The sequence below is a fragment of the Bos javanicus genome, chromosome 8, assembly GCF_032452875.1.
Source record: "Bos javanicus breed banteng chromosome 8, ARS-OSU_banteng_1.0, whole genome shotgun sequence".
Classification (NCBI taxonomy): Eukaryota; Metazoa; Chordata; class Mammalia; order Artiodactyla; family Bovidae; genus Bos; species Bos javanicus.
Window position 1 is genome coordinate 1,207,017 of NC_083875.1, and position 25,605 is coordinate 1,232,621.

A 25,605-nucleotide genomic window follows, 5' to 3' on the forward strand; every position below is an offset into this window, starting at 1 on the left:
CCATAATAAGGTTAGTTAACAAAACCATTACCTCCCAAAGTTCTCTCTTTTTCCTTTTGTGGTGAGAACATTTAAAGTTGAACTGGAAAGGTGTCATTTTAAATATGTAGTCTGATAACAAAAGGGAACCGAAAATCATATTGAACACTACAATAGTCAAGTTTGTATAACTCTTATCCTTAAAGGAATGCATCTAATAAAAAACAAACTAAGTGACTCACAGAAAAAACCGTGCAGGTAACTTCTCCATTTCCCTTAGCTTTACAAGGAGAAGTGGAAACATAATTGCCATGTTTTCTGAACTAACAACCACACGACCGTGGACTGAAGGAGGATGAACACTCTCCAGGACCGTTCTGGCCTGTAGCAAGGAAAAAAAAATTATTTTAAGTTCTGCATAATGAAGACAGGAATGCCTACTTCTTGCTAAAACATATTCATCGCTATCTTATCTATATACCTCTGGTTCTTTAATAGAGTATGTAACAAAAATAATAAAGATGAAAGTATAAGATAAAACACTGCAAAAGAATTAAAGAAATACACTAGAGAACAAAAAGATAAAAAGTAATAACCATGCATGAACATGCGACTTTTTAAGGCAACACAAATCAGTCAGGAAGAGGATTATGTAGTAAATAATGCTACTTTCACTGTGGCAACAGATGAAGTGAATCAGTTTCTCTCTTTATCATGTAAAATCTCTTATAAATACATTTTAAAGGTTTTTCTTGGCAAAATAAGTGGAATAAAATAAAATTATGTTTCTGAGCAGGAGGAGATAACCTAAGTTAAAAAGATAATGGGAAAAGCTCACCTGAGAATTCTAATATGTGTCACACCCCCAAAATCAGAAACTTCAATATATGACAACAAAGCAAACATCAAAATAAAAAAGATCATCAACTTACTTAAAATAAATATGCATAACTCATATGACCCCGGGTTAAGGTTTTAACACAAAAATAGTTTCTGCAAATTAAAACAAAAGTCATAAAAAAAAGAAAGCTTTCTGAAAAAGAGATAAAGAGGTCAAAAGCTCTCCTCCGCTATTACCACTGTAACTCCAGCCCCACACTCTCTGGGCATCACGACCTGGCCCATGGGAAGGGCTCCCTCTGCCTGCATCCGTCAGAAATTAGAGCACATGTGGCAGGTGGGGAAAGGGGAGAAGTCAAGGACCAAGGTCCTTTCTCTCTGGTCTATCTCAGAACCACTGGGCTTCACGCTCAACTGAAAATCCTAGAATGGAGGTTGAAGATTAAAAAGTCAAGACAATAGTCATGACTGCCCAGTATAACTCAAGGAAACAAGAACATAGAGATGCTTCATCCAAAACATGTGTGAAAATTACCTTGTTGGTGTGGCCATTCTTCACCCAGCTTGTCAGTTCTGCCTTTAAGCTCTCTTCATACTTTCTAGCATCCATCTTCCTAATGACTATTTTATTCTCAAAATGAACGAATTCCTCTGGACACAACTCCTTGAAAAGGAATGTCACAAAATTCAGTAAAATCATGCAAGAAAATCCAAGTGCTTCTCAACAATATGTCTCATGAACAGAATTACAAGTGTCTTGCAAAGAGGGGGCAAACTATCTCCCTGTCATTCCTGGTGTGTAAACCTGATGGAATGGTGAACCCTTACAGAAGAGTGTGCAGCAAAACCAACCAGGAGGTGAACACAGATGGGCAGAGAGAAGGAAGGGGCATGAGAGGAGAGGAAGGCAAGAATAGAAACCCAAGACCTGGCACACAGTGTGGGAGATGGAAGGGTGGTCCTGTCCCAGAAAGCAGAAGAGGAAGCAAGATCAAGAGTTGAGGGGCTTTCTCCCCAGTTACAGGAAAACACAGACTGTGAGCAGGAAGGCTGTTAGGGAAGGAGCAATCTTATTTTGTAAAGAATCCACTGGTGATTTTCAAAGATCAGATGCAGACAATTAGGAAGGGTGATAGCTCATCTCTGTGAATGGCAGTTACCATCCACTAAAATCAATTCAAAAACAATTGCAGAATTACTGTTTACCTGAGCTCTGAGACAACTTTTCCAGAATTCAAACATGGTAGGTATCATAAAGCTGGACCATTTCTCGAGGTGAAAGGGTAAGATCGGAAGGGAATCCAAACTTTTCAATCCATCTTTAAAATAAAATTGAAAATTTTAATATTCTTTCTGTTTCATCTGAAGTTCTATCCTTTGCTTCAGAGTCACTATCATGAACCCAGACACTGAAACTATCCCTGATCTAAAATGCTTGATGGAAACACAGTACTAACCAAGAGTATCCCTGATTTACTAAGAAAGGGGAAAAACCCAAAAGCCCGCCACAAAGTTTTATACTTCTTGAGACCTTGCAGCTGGGTCAGTTCTCTATAAGGGTAGAGGTGAGGGGGTGTCTAAAAGATCTGCAAACTCAGTTCAGACAAGAACACACAGCATCCACCCTGGCACCAGAAGTGAAAGTGATTTCATTATGAATATGGTTCCTGGCTTTTGAGCACTAGCCTGAAAGTGGCAAGTCTGACTTTCTCAAGTACTAAGATCACTTGGAAGGACTGATGCTAAAGCTGAAACTCCAGTACTTTGGCCACTTCATGCGAACAGTTGACTCATTGGAAAAGACTGATTCTGGGAGGGATTGGGGGCAGGAGGAGAAGGGGACGACAGAGGATGAGATGGCTGGATGGCATCACCAACTCGATGGGCATGAGTTTGGGTGAACTCTGGGAGTTCGTGATGGACAGGGAGGCCTGGCATGCTGTGATTCATGGGGTCACAAAGACTTGGACACGACTGAGTGCCTGAACTGAACTGAACTGAAGATCACTTGAAGGTCACCTTCACAACACTCAAGGAAACTTCTCCCCAGGTCACTGACTCGGTTCTGCTTTAAGCCCTCTGGATATCCATGTAATTCATTTTTCCTCAGATATTTTAAAATATTTTAAAAGTCCTGTTCTCCAAAAGCTTGTATTGCAGTAAATTCTGTTGGATTCAACCACTATTGCTACAAATCCACTGCCTGTGAAACTATGATCCCTAAAATGCTGGCAGATTTCCTTCAAAAGAAAAGGTTGGGTGGGGGGTTGGTTTATGAATAGGCTTCCTCAAGATTTCTCATTGGAAAGGTTATGTCTTCAAGAAGGGGCTATGTACACAGATTTCTCCAAAGTTATTTGACAATAGGGAATGAGTTTTAATAAACAGCTACTAAGTTATGAAACTCAGGTTTGGAAATTCAAGGCCAAAAAAAGCCACTTCAAATAATACAGTTAAAAAAAACTGTTTATTAGGCTGGAAAGTACAGTCAAGTTTGAATCAGAAGATCTAATTCTAATTCCACCCCTAAATGCTGTTTCCTCATCTACAACATAGGATCCAAGTATCTCTTTTGCCACCTTACAGACTGCAGTAAAAGCAAATAAGACAAACACTTCAGCACAAGGTTTTGGACTTTAAACTAGGAGATAAGTAAGACCTGAAGAGCTAATGCCCAGTACAGTGACTACAGACAACAAAGCTGTATTATGAACACTAACATGCTGAGGATGTGTGTATGCTCATATCTGACCCTTTGCATCCCCATGGACTGTGGCCCACCAGGCTTCTCTGTCCATGAGATTTCCCAGGCAAGAATGTTGGAGTGGGTTGCCACTTCCTCCTCCAGGGGATCTTCCCGACTCAGGATCAAACCTGCACTGGCAGGAAGGTTCTTTACCACTGAGCCACCTGGGGAGCCCTAAACATGCTGGGACTAGATCTTAATTGTCCCACCACAAAAAATAAAATAAAATAAAAAAGGATGAGGACTCAGACTTGACACAGGTGGCTTTCATACTGCAAAATAAATATACCAAATCACCATGCTGTACCCCTTAAACTTATACAAGGTTTTATGCCAAACATACTTCAATTAAAATAATTGGGCTTTGACTGAGGTTGTAAAAATCAACAGAATGTAGGTGAGTGCCTGGACGACAGTTCAGCATCTCAACCTGAGCAGTGAACTAGCTGAACAGAAAAAATTGCTTTTCGCCAAATAGTATTTGAATATCTTGCTTTGGAATGTTAGCATTTGTTCTCTTATTATTACTACGTAAAAGTGGCAACTTGCAGTCCATGGGGTCTCAAAGAGTCAGACATGACTAGGCGACTGAACAACAACAATATCTTGTCCAAATAAAATAAATACAAGAACTATCATAATTTTTAAGATATAATTGTTCTGGTTTGGTCCCTAGAATGCATTTGGTTTCTTAGCCTCTTACAAAAGCCTGCATGCCCTTATTTCCACCATGGAGAGAAGTACTGCCTTTGCCCTCAGAACTAAGCTACACAACACGTGGCACAGGCCTAGGAAAACACCCAGGATGTGACCAGCGCCTCGACCTTCCATGTGCCTGATGAATGACCAACTTATAGGTCTTCATTTTCTAATCAATTTAACAACTCGTGGCCAAAAGCTGGGCCACACCATTCCATTCAGCTGGTGTTCACTGTGCGACAACTAATGAGCCAGCCCAGGGAGACAAGGAAGAGAGATAAAAGGTCACAGGTTCCCACCCTCCTTCACTTATGAGCACACAGCATCACACCACGAAGGTGTTTTGGCAAATCGCATTGTCCCCAACCCCGCAGGTGACGGGAAGCACAGTTCCATGGGCAGCAGACAGACGGGCAGCCCCTCCCACACTTGCTGGGGCTGACACCCCTGTCCCAACAGCTGTCCCCGAGTGGCCAGATAGCTGGTGACAAGGTTGGACTCCACCCTGTGCCAGAAATGAGCCTCACATGGAGGCAGGCCCAAGCTACTCAGCCCTTCCTTCTAGAGCCACCCGTGTGACAACAGAGCCAGAGCACAGACATCTATGGGGACAGCTCTTCTGTTCATGTTGCCTCACCACCCAACCTCCTCACGTCCACCTGAGGTCTACTACACAAGATCAGAGATCGTCTCCTTGTTCAGGGAGGCTGCCATGCCTTTTACCACTGATGCTGTAGGAAACACTCCATGTGAACACACGCTACACACACAACGGTCAACATACACATTTAATGCCATCCAAGCTGCGTTCCTATTGCAAAGGAGACTCATGCAGCAGCATGACCTTTGCAGGAGTCACATGGGGTTAGAGTAGCTGGGTCGGCTTCCCAGCCATCCATTAATAGCCACTGAGATAGCAGACAGGCACTTGGAGCAAGATGCCAAACTCACCAAGTTCTCCCAATCCCTCTGCTCACTGCCACCTAAAGACAGTCTGCCCTGAACCATCTACACAGAATGGAGGACTGTGTAAATGCTGCACTGAGATGCCTGGAGACAAGACGGAAAGAGAAGAGAAGAGGAGATGGACACAGAGAAAGGGGGCTTGTTATCTATGTGCGGGTTATCACCACTACTCCAGTTTTGGAGTGTGAGTTAGGTCACAGGAATTTCACCCACATTTCAGTTTTCTTTAGATGTAGATGGAGCCATTGCCACACAAAAAAGAAAGTCCCATAATGAAATCCTATTGGAAAATTACCGCACTGAACTCATTCCATTGCTCTTAGAAGCTACTGTGTCACAGCCCAAAGGCCATAACGTGATTCTCACTCAGTCGCTCACTCACGCATCTGTCCACCAGTCTGTTCAGAATACAGCGATGAAGCTGCAGGCTCTGGGGTCATCCGTCTGAGACCGCACCCCAGTCCCACCCCTTCCTCGGCAGTACAGGTTCTCTCCGCCCTACCTCCCTCGCTTGTCAAACGGGAGTATCAGTAAGGCATCCATCCTATTGTTGCAAAGGTTACAGGAGGCAAGATACGTAAACTCCTTAGAACCCAAAGAATGTGCTCACCCTGGGTGTCTATATTCATGTAACAAACGTTTCAATCCAGTTAATTACAAGCCACAAAGACAGAAAATCTGTCTTCAAGGAATTATTCCAGTAAGAAGACAAGCTCTTAAGGAACTTCAGCAGCAAGCCAACCACGACTGTTGTTGGACAGGAAATACAGACCAGGTGCATGGAGAGAAGACTCCCTCCAGCTAAGCAGGTCACAGAGGATTCTGAAGAGATTTCCCATGAGATCAGATCAGTCGCTCAGTCGTGTCCGACTCTTTGAGAGCCCAACAATCACAGCACGCCAGGTCTCCCTGTCCATCACCAACTCCCAGAGTTCACTGAGACTCACGACCATCGAGTCAGTGATGCCATACAGCCATCTCATCCTCTGTCGTCCCCTTCTCCTCCTGCCCCCAATCCCTCCCAGCATCAGAGTCTTTTCCAATGAGTCAACTCTTCGCATGAGGTGGCCAAAGTACTGGAGTTTCAGCTTCAGCATCATTGCTTCCAAAGAAATCCCAGGGCTGATCTCCTTCAGAATGGACTGGTTGGATCTCCTTGCAGTCCAAGGGACTCTCAAGAGTCTTCTCCAACACCACAGTTCAAAAGCATCAATTCTTTGGTGCTCAGCCTTCTTCACAGTCCAACTCTCACATCCATACGTGACCACAGGAAAAACCATAGCCTTGACTAGACCAAACTTTGTTGGCAAAGTAATGTCTCTGCTTTTGAATATGCTATCTAGGTTGGTCATAACTTTCCTTCCAAGGAGTAAGCATCTTTTAATTTCATGGCTTCAGTAACCATCTGCAGTGATTTTGGAGCCCAGAAAAATAAAGTCTGACACTATTTCCACTGTTTCCCCATCTATTTCCCATGAAGTGATGGGACCGGATGCCATGATCTTCATTTTCTGAATGTTGAGCTTTAAGCCAATTTTTTTACTCTCCACTTTCACTTTCATCAAGAGGCTTTTGAGTTCCTCTTCACTTTCTGCCACAAGGGTGGTGTCATCTGCATATCTGAGGTTATTGATATTTCTCCCAGTAATCTTGATTACAGCTTGTGTTTCTTCCAGTCAAGCATTTCTCATGATGTACTCTGCATATAAGTTAAATAAGCAGGGTGACAATATACAGCCTTAACGTACTCCTTTTCCTCTTTGGAATCAATCTGTTGTTCCATGTCCAGTTCTAACTGTTGCTTCCTGACCTGCATACAGATTTCTCAAGAGGCAGATCAGGTGGTTTGGTATTCCCATCTCTTCCAGAATTTTCCACAGTTTATTGTGATCCACACAGTCAAAGGCTTTGGCATAGTCAATGAAGCAGAAATAGATGTTTTTCTGGAACTCTCTTGCTTTTTCCATGATCCAGCAGATGTTGGCAATTTGATCTCTGGTTCCTCTGCCTTTTCTAAAATCAGCTTGAACATCAGGAAGTTCAAGGTTCACATATTGCTGAAGCCTGGCTTGGAGAATTTTGAGCATTACTTTACTAGCGTGTGAGATGAATGCAATTGTGCAGTAGTTTGAGCATTCTTTGGCATTGCCTTTCTTTGGGATTGGAATGAAAACTGACCTTTTCCAGTCCTGTGGCCACTGCTGAGTTTTCCAAATTTGCTGGCATATTGAGTGCAGCACTTTCACAGCATCATCTTTCAGGATTTGGAATAGCTCAACTGGAATTCTATCACCTCCACTAGCTTTGTTCATAGTGATGCTTTCTAAGGCCCACTTGAAGAGCCATCAAAATTGAACAGGGTCTGGATGACTGGTACTGTGCATCTGTGGTGAAACACTCCAGTTTACAGATAAACCATGAGGGCGTCCAGTAAAATCCATCAAGTAGATGAGCAGAAGCACTTGGGGCTGGGTCCTGAAAGACCTCAGAAGCCTGACCAAGGAGCTGTGCCTTTGGCTGTTTGCAAGAGAAAGCCATCACAGGCTCAGAAGGATCAGAATTATCCTATTTATTTACCTAAGATAGGTTTCTGATCCAGATACGTCATTCAGGCAGAACTTGAAACTACTCCCTATGACATCAACTATTGTAACTAAAGAAAACTGCATGTGGCTTAAAAACTGTCAGACTACAAGGCTTCACCTGACAACAGAATTCAGAGTATATTTAACTTGTTCAGTCTTGGAAGGAAGGAAAACTATTGCCTAATTATCACTTTGAGAGGCAACCAAAGCTTTAATGGGCCATCCTCAGAATAGAATGGAAAAGGAAAATTAAGAAATCTTCCTCCACTCAAACCCCAGAGCCCCAAATGAGGTCTCCTTAAGACTTCCACCTTACTGATTTACTACCAAAACATCACACTGTGATTGCTATGTCAGTAAAAAGCACCTTTTCCTTGTCTAACCTAATTCACATTGATCAAATTCTCACATGTATGAGACACTGTCCACACAAAGTTGTAGCTGCACTAAGAGAAGAGACAGTGTCCAAAAAGGTGGATAGATGGACATGGGTGCTGAGAAGAAGGAAAATGGGCAAAGATAACATCTAAGAATAAAGAAAAATCAACCCAAAAAACTTCAGGTTAAGTGTTGAGTCATTTTTAAGTTTTGCAGAGGCATTTCCAGATGTTCAAGCTGGTTTTAGAAAAGGCAGAGGAACCAGAGATCAAATTGCCAACATCCGCTGGATCATCAAAAAAGCAAGAGAGTTCCAGAAAAACATCTATTTCTGCTTCATTGACTATGCCAAAGCCTTTGACTGTGTGGATCACAATAAACTGTGGAAAATTCTGGAAGAGATGGAAATACCTGACCACCTGAACTGCCTCTTGAGAAACCTATATGCAGGTCAGGAAGCAACAGTTAGAACTGGACATGGAACAACAGACTGGTTCCAAATAGGAAAAGAAGTATGTCAAGGCTGTATATTGTCACCCTGCTTATTTAACTTATATGCAGAGTACATCATGAGAAATGCTGGGCTGGAAGAAGCACAAGCTGGAATCAAGATTGCCAGGAGAAATATCAATAACCTCAGATATGCAGATGACACCACCCTTATGGCAGAAAGTGAAGAGGAACTCAAAAGCCTCTTGATGAAAGTGAAAGAGGAAAGTGAAAAAGTTGGCTTAAAACTCAACATTCAGAAAATGAAGATCATGGCATCCGGTCCCATCACTTCATGGGAAATAGATGGGGAAACAGTGGAAACAGTGTTAGACTTTATTTTTCTGGGCTCCAAAATCACTGCAGATGGTTACTGAAGCCATGAAATTAAAAGACACTTACTCCTTGGAAGGAAAGTTATGACCAACCTAGATAGCATATTCAAAAGCAGAGACATTACTTTGCCAACAAAGTTTGGTCTAGTCAAGGCTATGGTTTTTCCTGTGGTCATGTATGGATGTGAGAGTTGGACTGTGAAGAAGGCTGAGCACTGAAGAATTGATGCTTTTGAACTGTGGTGTTGGAGAAGACTCTTGAGAGTCCCTTGGACTGCAAGGAGATCCAACCAGTCCATTCTGAAGGAGATCAGCCCTGGGATTTCTTTGGAAGCAATGATGCTGAAGCTGAAACTCCAGTACTTTGGCCACCTCATTCGAAGAGTTGACTCATTGGAAAAGACTCTGATGCTGGGAGGGATTGGGGCAGGAGGAGAAGGGGACGACAGAGGATGAGATGGCTGGATGGCATTACTGACTTGATGGATGTGAGTCTGGGTGAACTCTGGGAGTTGGTGATGGACAGGGAGGCCTGGCGTGCTGCAATTCATGGGGTCACAAAGAGTCAGACACAACTGAGCGACTCATCTGAACTGAACTGAACACCATTAAGGAATAGATAAAAACTGGGAAGTTATTCTTGTTACTTTTAAAACTCAGATTAAATATCTGTTAAAAGTACTGATTCTGTAATTCTGATGAGTACCACCCAGGCAGCTCTGCAATATGACATAAATAATAACCTTTGCTCAGAACAAACACGGCAGAAGTATCACTCACATGGTCCGTTGTCAATGCAGCACACAGTGAAAATAGTCAAAGGAAATTTCACGATTGCTCACTGAACATATGTATTTCTCTAAGTCATTGCAGGTCTTTTCATAGAGCACTGGAAGCGAAGAGCAAGAATTTCCCAATGAATGGACACACAATGATGGGATAACTTGAAAGGAAGAGACAAAATTCCTATGAATGTGACAAACCTACCAAGTCTCACTTTATATGACTGCTTCATCAGCAAGTAATTTTTGTGGGAACTGGCACGGCAGCTGGCAGTTCTTGTAGAAGCAATGCTTTTTTCAATCATACCGTCTGCTTGTTTCCAGTACCATTTTACAGACTGTAGCCACCTTAAAATTTAAATTACGTATTACTTAGACAGAACATGGAAACACTTCCTGAAATATCAAGTACTTCAAAATACAGAAAATGGTATGTGCCTTAAAACTTGCACATAAATGAATAGGCCCTAGAGCCAGATGACCTAAGATTGAATCCCAGCCTCCTTACCATGGGCTAAGACTTTCTGTTGAATCACAAAATCTCTCTGTGCCTTGTTTTTCATATTTAAAAGGAAATAATAATAGCAGTCAGAAAACTATCTAACAGCAGCAATTAAAATAATAAATCATAAAGGTTTTTGGCCATCTAAGACAAATCAACATATGCAAAGTACTTAGAAAGGCACTTGGCAAATCAGAGTCTTTGCTATAATTGTTGTTAGTGGGCAAAGATCTAGCACAGTGGAAAAATGATATGGAGCTTTCAACTAATAAGGCTTCCCTATCTTTCTAAACATCTGCAAACTGGGACAACATAAGCAGTCTCAAGGTCCATGGCAGACTGTGTCAATACATGTGTGTGTTTGTTGTTCAATCAAAGTGTCTGACTCTTTGCGACCCCACAGACTCTAGCCCACCAGGTTCCTCTGTCCATGGGATTCTCCAGGCAAGAATACTGGAGTGGGTAGCCTATCCTTTCTTCAGGGGATCTTCCTGACCCAGGGATCGAAACTGGATCTCTTGCATTGCAGACAGATCCTTTACTGTCTGGGCCACCAGGGGAGCCACTATACTATTTTAATTTTATTTCTTTGCAAAAGGAGAAAGAAAAAGAAAAATAAATCAATCACTCTGGTGAGCCTTTTTTGAGATACAAGGGAAATTTCCTACTCAACTGAAGATCCGGCTGGGGGAACCCTTGGTTTTTTCCTTTACAGAGCGTGGCCTTGCTCAGCACCTGCCAGGAGGGGTGAGTTTATTCCCTGAATATTCAGAGATAAGGTAAGAGATTCATCAGGTGGTTATGGAACTTTCCAGAACACATATAGAAAAGATAACATTCAAACATTCAAAACAGGTAAGTATTCTATCTAGACCGAAGCTCAGGCCTACCCAAGTCAGATGCTCCGAGTTGCTGATGGTGGTGGAAAGGGCCAGGAAGGGGCAGCGGATAATGAGGAGATGCTCCCAGATTTCTGCTCCAATTTCCCCACCAAGACTGTGGACCTATTAAAGACAAAAATGCTCCATTAAAACTGAGCAGGAGGTCTGAAAGATGTCTTTCCAAAGGAAACAAAGAGATGGCCAATAGTTACATGAAAAGATGCTCAACTTTACCCATCCTTGAGAAATGAAAATCAAAACCACATGAGATATCACTCACACCTGTCAGAACAGCCACCACCAAAAAGAACACAAATAAAATCTGTTGGCTGGAGGCTTCCCTGGTGGCTCAGTGGTAAAGAATCTACCTGCTAATCCAGGAGACACAGGTTCAATCCCTGATCCAGGAAGATCCCACAAGCCATGGCACAACTAAGCCTGCACACCACATCAATTAAGCCTGTGCTCTAGAGACCAGGAGCTGCAACTACTGAGCCCATGTGCCACAAATGAAGCCCTCACGCCCCAGAGCCCATGCTCCACAACAAGAGAAGCCACTGCAATGAGAAGCCTGCGCACCACAACTAGAGCGAAGCCCCACTCGTCGCAACTAGAGAAGAGCCCATGCAGCAGTGAAGACCCAGCACAGCCAAAAACTAAAAATATAAAATAAACAAAAATATTTTAAAAAGCAACCTGAACGTCCATTACTCTGAGACTAAGTAAACACATTTAAAAAAATATTGTCGGCGAGGGTATGGTGAAACAGGAACCCTTGTACACTGTTAGTGGGAATGTGAGATGGTTACAGCCATTCAGAATAGTACCAGAGGCTCCTCAGTTCAGCTCAGCTCAGTTCAGTCGCTCAGTCGTGTCCAACTCTTTGCGACCCCATGAATCGCAGCACGCCAGGCCTCCCTGTCCATCACCAACTCCCGGAGATCACTCAGACTCACGTCCATCGAGTCAGTGATGCCATCCAGCCATCTCATCCTCTGTCGTCCCCTCCTCCTCCTGCCCCCAATCCCTCCCAGCATCAGAGTCTTTTCCAATGAGTCAACTCTTCGCATGAGGTGGCCAAAGTACTGGAGTTTCAGCTTCAGCATCATTGCTTCCAAAGAAATCCCAGGGCTGATCTCCTTCAGAATGGACTGGTTGGATCTCCTTGCAGTCCAAGGGACTCTCAAGAGTCTTCTCCAACACCACAGTTCAAAAGCATCAATTCTTCCGCACTCAGCTTTCTTCACAGTCCAACTCTCACATCCATACATGACCACAGGAAAAACCATAGCCTTGACTAGACGGACCTTTGTTGGCAAAGTAATGTCTCTGCTTTTGAATATGCTATCTAGGTTGGTCATAACTTTCCTTCCAAGGAGTAAGTGTCTTTTAATTTCATGGCTGAAATCACCATCTGCAGTGATTTTGGAGCCCAAAAAAATTAATTCTGACACTATTTCCACTGTTTCCCCATCTATTTCCCATGAAGTGATGGGACCGGATGCCATGATCTTCGTTTTCTGAATGTTGAGTTTTAAGCCAACTTTTTCACTCTCCTCTTTCACCTTCATCAAGAGGCTTTTTAGTTCCTCTTCAATAAACTAAAAATAGAACTGCCATATGATCCAGCAATTCCACTTCTGGGTATTTATCCAAAGAAAACAAAAGGATATATACATCCCCCATGTTTATTGCAGCACTATGTATAACAGCCAAGATAGTAAGCAGCCCAAGTGTTCACTGAAGGATGAATGTATGGGTAAAGAAACTGTAGTGTGTATACATAGAATGGAATATTATTTAACTATAAAAAAAGAATGAAATCTTCCCATCTGTGATCATGGAAGGACATCAAGGGCATTATGCTAAGAGAAATAAATCAATAAGTCAGACGTAAAAAGACAAACAATAATTTCACATGTGAAATCTTAAAACACACATACACAAACAACCTCAAATATATACAGAACACATATGTAGTTATAAGAAGTGTGTGTGGGAGAAGTTGGTGAATGGCTTTTGTTTGTTGTTTTAGTTTAGATTATTTAGACTGAATAAGTTAAATAACTTTCCAGTTGATTTAAAAATAGCAGATTTTTGTACTCACATGTAGAGTTTATGTTTTAAATAAATTTTGGTATTTAAAAAATAATTAGCAGATGAAAATAAGACCTGGAAGCTTGAATCATCATCATACATGGTTTCATATTTGCCAACCATGCCAAGTTTATATAAACACTGACAAATTCAGCCAACACAAAATCCTAACACACACTTTCCTTTAATTCCCATAACCAATCCATCAATAATTCCTCTGTAACTCACTTTCCAAAATATCTTTCAAACCTAAGCATTTTCTCCACTTCCATGGCCCCCAGGTCATCCACAATATCCTTCTGGCTGACCTCCCAGCTCCCCTGGGCCCACCCCTGCACTCTTCACGTCATAGCCAACAGACACGTCTCGAGGATGAACTCAATCAGGCCATGTCCCCAGTTACATTTTCTCAATATCTTCCCACTACATGCGGAACAAAATACAAACTCCTGAACAGGGCGAACATTGTGTTGGGGGTTACCACCCCCACCAGCCGGCTCTCTAGCCTCATTCCAGCCCCTCTCCCTTCATGCGCTTACTTCTCTCCAGACACACTGGACTTTGCTTTGTCACCTGAACACAAATTTCCTACCCCAGAGCTTCCACATACACTGTTCCCTCTGCTTAGAATGCTTTAACCTGCTTTTGGACTTGTAGAGTTCAGCTCAGTGTTACCCACTGGAAGACTCTTCCCACCAGCACTGCAGAGCTGCCCTCAGGCTGCACCCATCCCCCACCTGGCCATCATCACAGTCAGACAGGCGGCCCCTTCTCACCACCATATGCAGGGAAGTGGGCTGCCACAGTCACACTATGCTCAGCTGTCTGATCCTTTGGCCCAGTGAGTCTGTGGCTCACACCTGGGCATTCCCACACCCATAGTGCCTGGCGTTGTGGAGACACTGCTTCTATACTTGCTGAATTCATGAATGCCCTTTGACCTGATAAAGCAAATGGAACTAGACTTAGGGAAGATCCTCAGAAGTGGTGTCAACTTATAAAATATAAGTTTTCATCTATTTTTGCCATCCAAATGTGAATTTCTGAGCCCTGAGGACGCCCTGGAACAACAATACCTGCTATCTGTCAGCCATGGAGCTGCCACCACTCCCTGTGGTGAGCAAGGAAATAAGGATGTGAATAATCAAATCACAGGACACAAGTTTTAGTTAAAAGCTAAACATGTTGAGAGTTATGTTTCATTTGGTGGGAATTTTTAGGGCTTCAAGTCCAGGAGACAGCGTCTCAAGTGACCCTGAGAGAACTGCTCTGAGGAGACAGGGAGGGGAGGGGAGGGTGGGAAGTCAGGTAATATAGAAGCTTGCAACAAGGGCCAGGTAGTCTAAAAATCAAAAGATTATTGCTAATTAGGGAACACGTCCTGTAGTCCATAGGGTCGCAAAGAGTCAAATATGACTTGAGTCACTGAACCGAACTGAACTGAGGGAAGATGAGATATGTCATTAAGGAAATGCACTTTTCTGTGTATGGGAAGATGCAAGAGTCTGGGCTCACTGAAATCATCCCTTTCATACGCATCTCAGCTATCCAGGGCCACTGCCCTGTGATTTGATTGTTCACATCCTTTTTTTTTTTTTTTTTTACTGGCGGGCGAAGCCACAACTCGCGCCGGGACTGCAGAGGTCGGCGGGGGCCAGACCCTCGAGCACACAGGGCCACCTCTCCCCCAGGAACGTGGGCGTTCGCTGCGCTGATCGGCTCCTATTCACATCCTTAGTTCCTTGTTTACCATAGGGAGTGGTGGCAGCTCCATGGCTGCCAGATAGCGTGCACTGTTCTTCCTGGGCACCCTCGGGGCTCAGAAAGTCACATTTGGAGGGCCAAAATAGTTGAAGGCTGTGACACCCTTGTCTATGATATGGCAGGAAATACTTCATCTCACAGTGGTTTCCTTTAAATAGATTACACTGACACCTGGCAATCAACTGGAAAGGACTTACTATCATAGTTATTAGATAATTTTTTTTTAAATTCCCTTGCCCACTTGGTTTGGTAGCTCAGATGGTAAAGAACCTGCCTGCAATGTAGGAGGCACAAGAGACCCAAGTTCGATCCCAGAGTTAGGAAGATCCCCTGGAAAAGGGAATGGCTACCAACTCCAGTATTCTTCCCTGGAGAATTCTATTTATTATTGACTTCCCAGGCAGCACAATGGTGAAGAATCCACCTGCCAGTACAGGAGGCACAAGAGACACGGGTTTGATCCCTGGTTGGGAAAACCCCCTGGAGGAGGGCATGGCAACCCACTCCACTACTCTTGCCTGAGAAATCCCATGGACAGAGGAGCCTGGCAGGCTATAGTCCATGGAGTGGCAAAGAGTCAGACACGACTGAGGGACTGACCACACACAGTCAGATAACACACCACTCAGCTGAATGGTGGCCTTACAAGTACACATGGCACTCTTCCCTGACTCTGCCAGAAGAGCCATCAGTCTCCAAAGACCTCCAGCTTTACCCTTACATAAACTATGGAAGCTGAGGTACCCCATGTCACTTTATTTCAGAGCTTGGAAATGAGAGTACAGTTCAAGGCTGCTACTGCTAAGTTGCTCTAAGTCACTTCAGTCGTGTCCGACTCTATGTGACCCCATAGACGGCAACGCACCAGGCTCCCCTGTCCCTGGGATTCTCCAGGCAAGAACACTGGAGTGGGTTGCCATTTCCTTCTCCAATGCATGAAAGTGAAAAGTGAAAGTGAAGTCACTCAGTTGTGTCCGACCCTCAGCGACCACATGGACTGCAGCCTTCCAGGCTCCTCCGTCCATGGGATTTTCCAGGCAAGAGTACTGGAGTGGGTTGCCATTGCCTTCTCCGACAGTTCAAGGCACTGGAGTGCAAAGACAAAGCTGTTGGATGTTTTGCAAATGTGAATATTCAAGGCCTTCAAGATGCAGTGTATACAGATTGAGCAGAAATAAACACAAGAAGTCAGCTTCAAACAAATCAAAAGTACAGCCTTCTTGGTGGCTCCTAGTTCACACAAGAAAAGTTAAGTGAAATACAGGCTTATTATCATTTCCCCTTTAAGCCGAAAGCCCCTTAGAGCAGAATTCTTCTATAATGCTGTAAGCTTCCCTGAATAAATACTCTTACTCTGCTATAAAAACGTTCTCAGCACCCTTCATTTGCCCTATAAATGTCTATTTTCCATCCTGCTCTCTCTGCCTTGGGAAACTGAGGCTACTTCAAAAGGGTTCTGGGGTTCTCTAGGTCCATCGGATTTGGCCAAATGAGAGCCTGGGCAAGAGACCTGAGGGGAATGAGGATGAGATCTTAGTGCCACCAGCTGTCTTCCTGGCAGGTTGCCCTGAGCCAGCTGTGCCCTCCTGCCCGCCCACCCCCACCCCCCGCCACCCTCACTAAGGCAGCTGCCCTCCCCAAGTGGCCAGCACACACAGAACCTCCCTGTGGGCCTCAAGGACCACGTCTTTGCCTCGTCCCCTTAGGGAAAGTGGTGGGCTCCTTGCCCGGCATTCCTGCACTAACCTCACAGTGCCCCCTCCCTACTATACACACACCTTTGGAAAATGCTCTTCTTGCACTGTTCTGTTTTGGGTATGTCCTTGGTTTCCTGCTGGCATCACAAGTGAAAAGATAACTCATGTAACTCACATCCTTGCTAGAGGCCCAATTCTTTGCTTTAGGGATCAAATATTGGATTTTGGAATCTCTGCCCAGGAACACCTATGTCCTGGTGGTTAGTTCTGCTTCCCTGAAACCGTGATCACCACAGACAGCTCCTGTGCCTTCCAGAGGCCCACAGACACAGATACCCAGTCCTAAGCCAGAACAGGAAAACGGAGCCTGAAGACAGACTGGTGTGGTTCACAGAGAGGCCAGTGTTCCCCGCCACCCAACAGAAACTCCACACAGACGACAAAGCCCTGAAGCAGCAAACTTCTTCAGTGTAGCGCTGACGCAACCAGGAAACCAACCCACAGAAACGACCCCAAGCCTACCTCATCAAATCTGATGTATCTGATCCTTTTCACCCACAGCTGGTGGTACGGAGCCAGCAGCAGAATTTCAAAGCAGGCAGGCACTGTGATGAGCACGCGCAAACAAGAACACTTTGAGCGCTTGCCACATACAGATGTGCTTCTAAGAATATAAAAGAGAGAGTTAAAACTCCTAAATGGAGCTGCTAATAGCTCAAATATGATACTGTTTCCGAGAACATTTCACTACAGCTGCAATGTATTTTTCTGAATACTATGAAACTGCAATTTTTGTAGGTCTAAATGGTAAAATATCAGATTTGAAGTTTAAATTCTTATTTATGAGCAATCAAGGTAATAACAATAGAAGGAGTTAATTGTCACAGATTTATTTCTTCAAAATCCGACCCTGAGGTTCAGTTTAGGTTGAAAAATGTTAAATGTTAAAAATTAACAATGATGGGGTAACTTCTCTGGTGGTCTAGTGGTTAAGACTTCACCTTCCAATGCAGGCGGTGTAAGTTTGATCCCTGGTGAGGGATCTAAGATCCCATATGCCTCACAGCCAAAAAAACAAAACAAAACAAAAGCAATATTGCAACACATTCAATAAAGACTTTAAAAATGGTCCACATCAAAAAAAATCTTAAAAAAATAAACAAACAATTATGGAAGTTGGGACAGGATGTTTGTTTAGCTTTAACAATTTTCTGTGAGTTCAGTAAGGAGGAAAACTGTTTGATTTATTTAACACCAGAAGTGCATCCATAAATATAACATTTGAAACCATGACGAGCATCCTTCTCATCAAGAAAGATCAAGAAACAGTTATTCTGAATGGAAATCGGAGCTTTTACTTTTTATACTATGGGGTTTTTCAGATCATTTTCAATCCACTTATAAACCAGATGATGCCTTTTGTAAATTCAAGAAAATTACTTGTACAAAACCTTGGGGAGGTACCGCACTTCTACTGAGACAGACTTCTGAGTGCTATCATGTACGTCAGTAACCAAGGCATTAGTTAGCGTGTGTCCTACCTGAGAGTTCAGGGCATCATGACAATAGTCCCAGGTGAAAACACCACACAGACTTTCCCTATTTGGCAGATTTTTGTTAAAACGATTCTCAACGGTTGCTGCCGCTTAATTGAGAAGGGCCTGATTGATAAAGAAAGAGATTCGTTTATCATGTGACAGATTTGAAGAATTGATGTTTTTGAATTATGGTGTTGGAGAAGACTCTTGAGAGTCCCTTGGACTGCAAAGAGATCAAACCAGTCCATCCTAAAGGAAATCAGTCCCAATGTTCATTGGAAGAACTGATGCTGAAGCTGGAACTTCAACACTTTGGCCACCTGATGAGAAGAACTGACTCATTGGAAAAGACCCCGATGCTGGGAAAGATTGAAGACAGGAGAAGGGGATGACACAGGATCAAATGGTTGAATATCACTGACTGAATGGACATGAGTTTGAGCAAGCTCCAGGAACAGGTGATGGACAGGGAAGCCTGACGTGCTGTGGTCCATGAGGTTGTAAAGAGTCAGACATGACTGAGAGACTGAACTGAATCATGTGACAGAGCACCCGTAAAACCTCAGACAACAACAGGCTCTGTCTGAAAACACGTGCTGCTGGGGGCGGGGGCAGGGGCTTCATCACCTCTTTCTCCTCCCTTTGCCCTCATACACCGACCCACAGGCTGTCTACCAGCTGTGTGACTACGCCTGAATCTTGGTCATAGCCGCAACCTAAAGTAAAATGGGAAAAATGGCTTCATCAGAGACAGAAACAGAAAGTGTTGCCACACACGAGAAACAAACAGCTGCTCCCTGGGCAATCAAGGCTTGGAGAGAAGCTGTGAGTCTATTTAGGAGAATGGCCGAGGTGGGCTGTGGGGAGGACATGTGGTCCTTGTATTTGGGGGTGGCCTCCAGACCTCCATCTGTGAGGGATCCTCACCCCAGACCAGGCAGGTGGCGGCCAGTGGAATCTGAGGATGTGCAAACCCACACATATCTCTCTACTTCATACTTTATGCCCCTAGAAAGTTTCACCTAGATTAAAATGTAAACTTTAAAACATAAGCATAAAGATACTAGAAAGTGAACAATTTCACATATTTTCATATATTTGAGCACACACATGGCAAAGCTAAATGGAAATACTGATAAATCTGACTACACAAATATTAACAAAATACCATTAATACAGTTGCAAGATAGTAAAAAGACAAAATGACACAGGTATATTGATTATAATTTGGAGAGAAAAAGAAATATACTTATTACATACAGTTCTGGCCAATCATAAAAAGGGAATTCCCCTTCACTAAAAGAAAAAGAAAATGGGCAGATTTCATGAACAAGTAGCTCATGAATAAAGAAACATCAATGCCCAGAAATCATATGGGAAGACTCTCCGGTCAGTAATCACAGAAATTCAGATTTAATATGAGATGGAAATTTTTTATCAGCATGGAAATAAAATTTTTAAATCATAGGAATGTTGTTAAAAAATAATAGAATATATACTTCCATACACTTCCAGAGGGAATAAAAATAGATTTAAACTTTTAGAAGAGTAATTTGGCTTCTACACTTTTGTTTTCTGAAACTTTTAGAAAAGGAATATGTACTGTGTTGAATTACCAATTCCACTTCCGGCAAGCTTAATTTTTCTTGATGTATTTTTTATTAATTTCTTACTATGAACACTTACTGCTTTCACACGTGTGAAAAATGGAAAGCTACAGTAAAAACTAAAGTGCTAATTTCATTTAACATGTTGATCAATCTGGTTCTGAGTCTGACCCTAAGTCACTCAACACTACATTTTCCTATAAACACCATAAAATGGAGTGAGATCTCATTTTAATCTGTAGAATCAAAGTTATGTCAACTAACTCTGCCTTTCTTAAGAGTAATCACATTAAAAACAAGGGGTTGTAAATGAGGATATGCAAACTTATACTTCCTGGAAATCAAACTTTCATCTAAATAACAAAGATTTTGTTGTTAAGTTTGACTTTAGGTGGTTCTAGCCATAAAACAAATATGGCAAAACCACTGGGCGTGAGGAACAGGCCAGGAACTGACGCCCGAGAGCAGACTAGATACGCCCCATGGAGGGCAGAGGTGATGTGGGGTCCTTAGTGACTCCACACTGCCCAGCAAAATGGAGGTGCCTCGCTCAGTTACAGCAAAAAGCTGAACGAAAAGGCTGCAAGTCCAGACTCTCCCTCACAACCCTCCAAGGAGAGTGTTACTTTAGGCTCTCAAACTGGAAGGAGAAAGCACAGAAGATAAAGTAACACTCACGGAACAGAACAGACTGGTGGTTGGTGCAGATGGTGGGTGGGGGAGGGGGCAGGGGAAAGTGGGAAGGGGTCAAAAGGTACAAAATTCCAGTTGTAAGTCAGTCCTGGATGTAATAGTGACTACTCCTAATAACACTGTATACCTGAGCAACATTGTGTACCTGAAAGCTGCCAAGAGTGTAGTCCAAAGTTCTCATCACAAGGGTATGAGGTGATTCATGGTAACTAGAATTATTGTAGTGATCACGTCACAATATACACCATTACTGACCTTTATGGTGTACACCCAAAATTAATATGTTACATGTCAATTTTACCTCAATAAAAATTGAAAAAATAAACTGGAAAAAAAATAAAGTGGGGTAATCTACCAGATGACCATGGGCTTATTTCAAAAAAGGAGGTTCAGGAGTAAATGAGAAAATTTACTTTATTGTTACCTTAGTGGGGGCCACATCCACGAGCACCCCCTTGTCACCTGGGAACAACCCCCAGCCCTGGGAGGTACCTTGGTGGGGGCCGCATACATGACCACCCCCTCATTGCCCTCATGTAGCACCCTCTCCATGCAGTAGTAGGAGGCTTAGGTCTTCCCAGAGGACTTTGGGGCTGAGATAACTGCAGACTTGTTCTTGTCCACCATGTCCAGGAGCTCTTGCTGCAGATTCAGAGCACTGTCACGTCAGCACCAGGTGCAGCAACAGCAAAACCAGTACGTGAAGACACCCCCCTCATAATTCCCTTCTAATGGCACCAGGGCAGGTGTGGGCTCTAGCAGCTTGTTTCCCTTGGGGGTCGGTGCCACACTGGGCCCCTCCCCCAAGCAAGCGACCATTAAGAGCAACTGTCAACCAGCCACCTGCGTGGTCCTTCTTGGCAATTGGTCATGCCCCCCCCCCACCTCTTGTGTGTAAAAGGAGTCTGAACTGGAACTGAGGGAGATGGTTTTCTGAGACACTAGTCTGCCGTCTTCTGGGTCTGCTGGCTTTCTGATTAAAACTCTTATCCCAACAACTTGCCTCCCGACTTACTGACTTGCCGCAAGCAGAGCGAGCTTGGGCCAGAAACACTGTGCCGCAAAGCAGTGGTTGGGAGCTGAAAACACGCCAAGAGATCCTAGAGAACTTGTGAGGAGCTCACTGCCTCTCCCAGCAGAGAGGACCACAGTGCTTTTGAGCATACAAAGGTGGGCTTTGTGTGAAAAATGGAGACTGAGTCAGAACAAGTCTGATGACTTGTCATTAAGTGCACCTTGGCTTAGAGAAATGAAGATCTAAGAATATGTATTTTTGTGAGGGTGAAAAAGTAGCTGAATAGAAAAAAAAATCAATAATTAGCATTTTACTACTTATCTTCTCCTTTGTAAAAAGAAGAATGGCCCTACTTTAGAGGGCCTGTGGGTCCTTCATTAAAACAGATTCCCATCCTTCAGCCTGCGCTTTCATTCATCAAAATGATGACTCATCAAAGGATAGAGAGACCATGTGATGGGCAGAAGACACAATAGTCCTCCAAAGCCCACCCTACTCGCTATCTGAATCCAAGTCCACTCTGGGCTGCACCTCAGAGCGAAGGCAGCATCAGCAGTGTGGTGTGTGTAGGATTCCTGGAAGCCCTCGGCAGCCCCAGGCCTGCCCTCAGGCAGGAAGGACCTGGGCCCCGCTTCGAGCAGCAGCAGAGAGCCTGTGGGCGACCAGCACCGCCAGCACCAACACAAGGAGGACAAAGTCAGATGCTGGTGAGACAGCCTGTGAGAGTGAACCTCTGAAATGGCTCTCTTGTAGGTAAGCATGTTTAATTCATAAGGTTGGACCAATGCAGAAACGCGTCCTTTTATTCCTAATTTTATATCCATCAATATTATTCTTACACATATTTATAGAAAAGCAGTTACTATGGTCCCAGATATCGGCTGTAAATACCTAAATGACTGTCTATACTGTTTAACCTCCCTGAATCTCTGTACACTTTTCTGTATTTACACAGGAACCCTACTGACTCAGGGGAACCTTGGAGGCTGCTCCATATGATACAGTCAGAACTTCAAAGACACACATGTGAATCCACCAGAACACCTCCAAGAAGATGGTCCACTTACAAAAGTGGATGATATGGAAAATTCACTTTCTTTAAGTGGGAAAAAGTTCACATTTGACATTTCCTGTAGCAGTTTTAAATGACATGATTCAATATTAAGAATTTCATGCCAAACATGATATGAAGAACTACAATCATGAGTAGCTTCTGAGATCAGATTTAATTATACAATAGAAAATTCAGGCATTACCTGCCAGTTGTCAGGAACAAAGTCTTGAACTCTGGGGTCTGGATCTTTCCTCTCTTCATGCACCAGATGGTGGCCCATGAACTGCAGCTAAAACCGGGCTGGCCCAAGGCCCACTGTGAGTATTTGTCCTTTTTCTTCTCCTTTATGCCCTTTCCTGTGACCTGTATTAGTTTAAAAGCCCAACTTGAAAGTGATTTTAAACTTTAACATCATTTAAGTGATCAAAATTATTTATTTTATTTTTAAAATAAAATGACTGAAAACTAATTTTTATCAGAAAAGCATTTTACCATCTTTGAAATTTTGAAGTATTTATTGAAAAAATCTTCTACCATCTAAATCATTATCTTAACTAAGAGTAAATAGCAGACATCAAGATTTTCAAATACCCATCACAGTACTTGAGCTACAATCTGATACAAAGACAACTGAACAATCACGATATAGCTTTTAGTGTTCTCCTAGAATTAAACACAGGACTAGTTTTAAGGGTCTGCAGAGACTATCTAATATTCAATTTGCTTGTCCAGAGAAGCATTTGTAAAATGTTCCAGTTCTAGGTTACTTGGAGAAGGAAATGGCACCCCACTCTAGTACTCTTGCTTGGAAAATCCCATGGATGGAGAAGCCTGGTAGGCTACAGTCCATGGAGTCGCAAAGAGTCGGACACGACTGAGCGACTTCACTTTCACTTTCACTTTTCAGGTTGGGGCATCTGGATTACTAATAATGATTAAGAACTTGAAGCTAGTATTTTCAATAGAAAAAGTTTGCCAGGAGGTGACTGTACAAGACACTTTCTGTACACCTAACAGCTGCTCTATTAAAATGGAGCTCTTCTGAAAACATCATGCACTGGATGCAAAGAACTCGCCAGCTCCTTGAACCCTGAACACCGCAGGCACCTGGCTATGAGTTGCCGGTCTGCCTCCTGCCGAAGCTCTGGGTATTTTTCCATCACAGAGCAGATCCTTTTCACCATCTGCACAGCTATACTTAAGTCTTCGTGGTTTCACCTTGGTAAAGAATATACGACAAAACTGTTTTAAAAGGCTATCAAAAATAACAAATGTTTGATTATCCAAGATTAGTCACTTGGCCAGTCAACCTGTCCCAATTAAACTCACTATTTACTCAGAATTAATGGAGGTTTTGGAATACAGAAAACTCAATAAAATTAAAATGCAGCTATATACACTCCATCACCCTCCATGGATAATTGAGAGGTAGCCATGTAAGTGTTGGAGAAAAAGAAAAATCTTGTAGTTCATGACAAAAATAAGGTCATTAAAACCCAAATTGGTCTAAGTTCAGAGGAACACAAATCTTTCTCCAACTAGTATTTCCATGCCTTCTCTACTATATTCAAAGAAAAATACTGAGATAACTTTAACAATCTGGCTAAAACTTGGCAAGATGTATTGAATCCTAACAGTGACCAGACATAAATATGTGGTGTAAACATTAAAGCCTTTAATTCAACGGGTCTGTAACCCCACTGGACCCAGACTTGGCTAATTCCTCTCCTGTTTTTAGGTCACAGACATACTCTCTCTTCCTCCCCACAGCTGGCTTTTTCATACTCCACATTTAGGGCTGTTTTGATCCCCTCTTTCTTCCAATCAACCTACACTTTATTTACAAACATTACCAAACACTTACCAATGCTATAAAGGCTACAAAAGAGCTTTAACATGGATTCTCCTTGCAGCCCCCGCTGCCCCAGGGGGTAAGCCACTGCTAATCCTGCTCTCTTTCACAGCCACCATCTGCAAATCCTGACACAGTCTCTTAATTAGAGCGATGCCAGAGACCAAGCCTTGTGCTTTTTGCTGTGGCAAGGTCCTCAGGAAAGACTGACTTTGCAGGTAGGATGGAAGTTAGTATAGAATGTCGGGGAGTGACCATGTGCTTCGTGGATTCGCGTGTGGAGACGATCAAAACAGATTAGTGAGATTCACTCGGAAGAACAGTCAGTTGGTGGCGTACTGGCCCCTGGTCATGTCATCTGCCACCAACTTGCATGTCTCTACCCAGCTGTGTCTCTCCCTCATCTGCTTCTTTCTACCTCTGCTTTTCGTTTCTCCTGTCTACTGTGGCAGTTGTAAAGTAGCACATAGAAACTCAGCATGCCAGGCAAACGCGGCGGGAGTTTTGCCCAAAGAGAAATGTTTTCTCTTCACACCTCAGAGACAGATGACAGGCTCTTCTTGGGAGTCCAGCTGCCCTGTGGGTCCCCTTCCATGCCCACGATTCTCTAAATAGCTGTCAACTCTGGGAATCGATTTTAATTTTTTATTGAAGTGTAGTTGATTTATAATGTTGTGCTAATTTCTCCTGTAGAGCAGTGACTCAGCTACAAATACATTCTTTTCCATTATGGTTTATCACTGGATACTGACTATAGTTCCCTGTGCTCAACAGCAGGACCTTGCTGTTTATCCACCCTACATATACTAGTTCGTATCTACTTTTTTTAATTTAAATTTATTTATTTTAATTGGAGGCTAATTACTTTACAATATTGTATTGGTTTTGCCATACATCAACATGCATCCGCCACAGGTGCCACGTGTTCCCACCCTGAACCCCCCTCCCACCCCCCACCCCGTACATCCCTCTGGGTCATCCCAGTGCACCAGCCCCAAGCTTCCTGTATCCTGCATCAAACCTGGACTGGCGATTCGTTTCTTATATGATATTATACATGTTTCAATGCCACTCTCCCAAATCATCCCACCCTCTCCCTCTCCCAC

General features: G+C 43.2%; 1 protein-coding gene across 1 annotated transcript in view; it reads right to left on the reverse strand.

Moving 5' to 3' along the window:
* DDX60 (DExD/H-box helicase 60) overlaps positions 1-25,605 on the reverse strand; it is a 133,026-nt gene that overhangs the window by 22,829 nt on the left and 84,592 nt on the right. Inside the window, 14 exon segments of the mRNA XM_061427015.1 lie at positions 218-361; positions 1,355-1,483; positions 2,026-2,064; positions 2,066-2,138; positions 9,778-9,823; positions 9,826-9,906; positions 10,005-10,170; positions 11,192-11,305; positions 17,263-17,373; positions 18,282-18,401; positions 21,071-21,220; positions 22,850-22,989; positions 23,658-23,667; positions 23,706-23,851. Of these exon segments, the coding sequence (XP_061282999.1) occupies positions 218-361; positions 1,355-1,483; positions 2,026-2,064; positions 2,066-2,138; positions 9,778-9,823; positions 9,826-9,906; positions 10,005-10,170; positions 11,192-11,305; positions 17,263-17,373; positions 18,282-18,401; positions 21,071-21,220; positions 22,850-22,989; positions 23,658-23,667; positions 23,706-23,851 (1,469 nt within the window).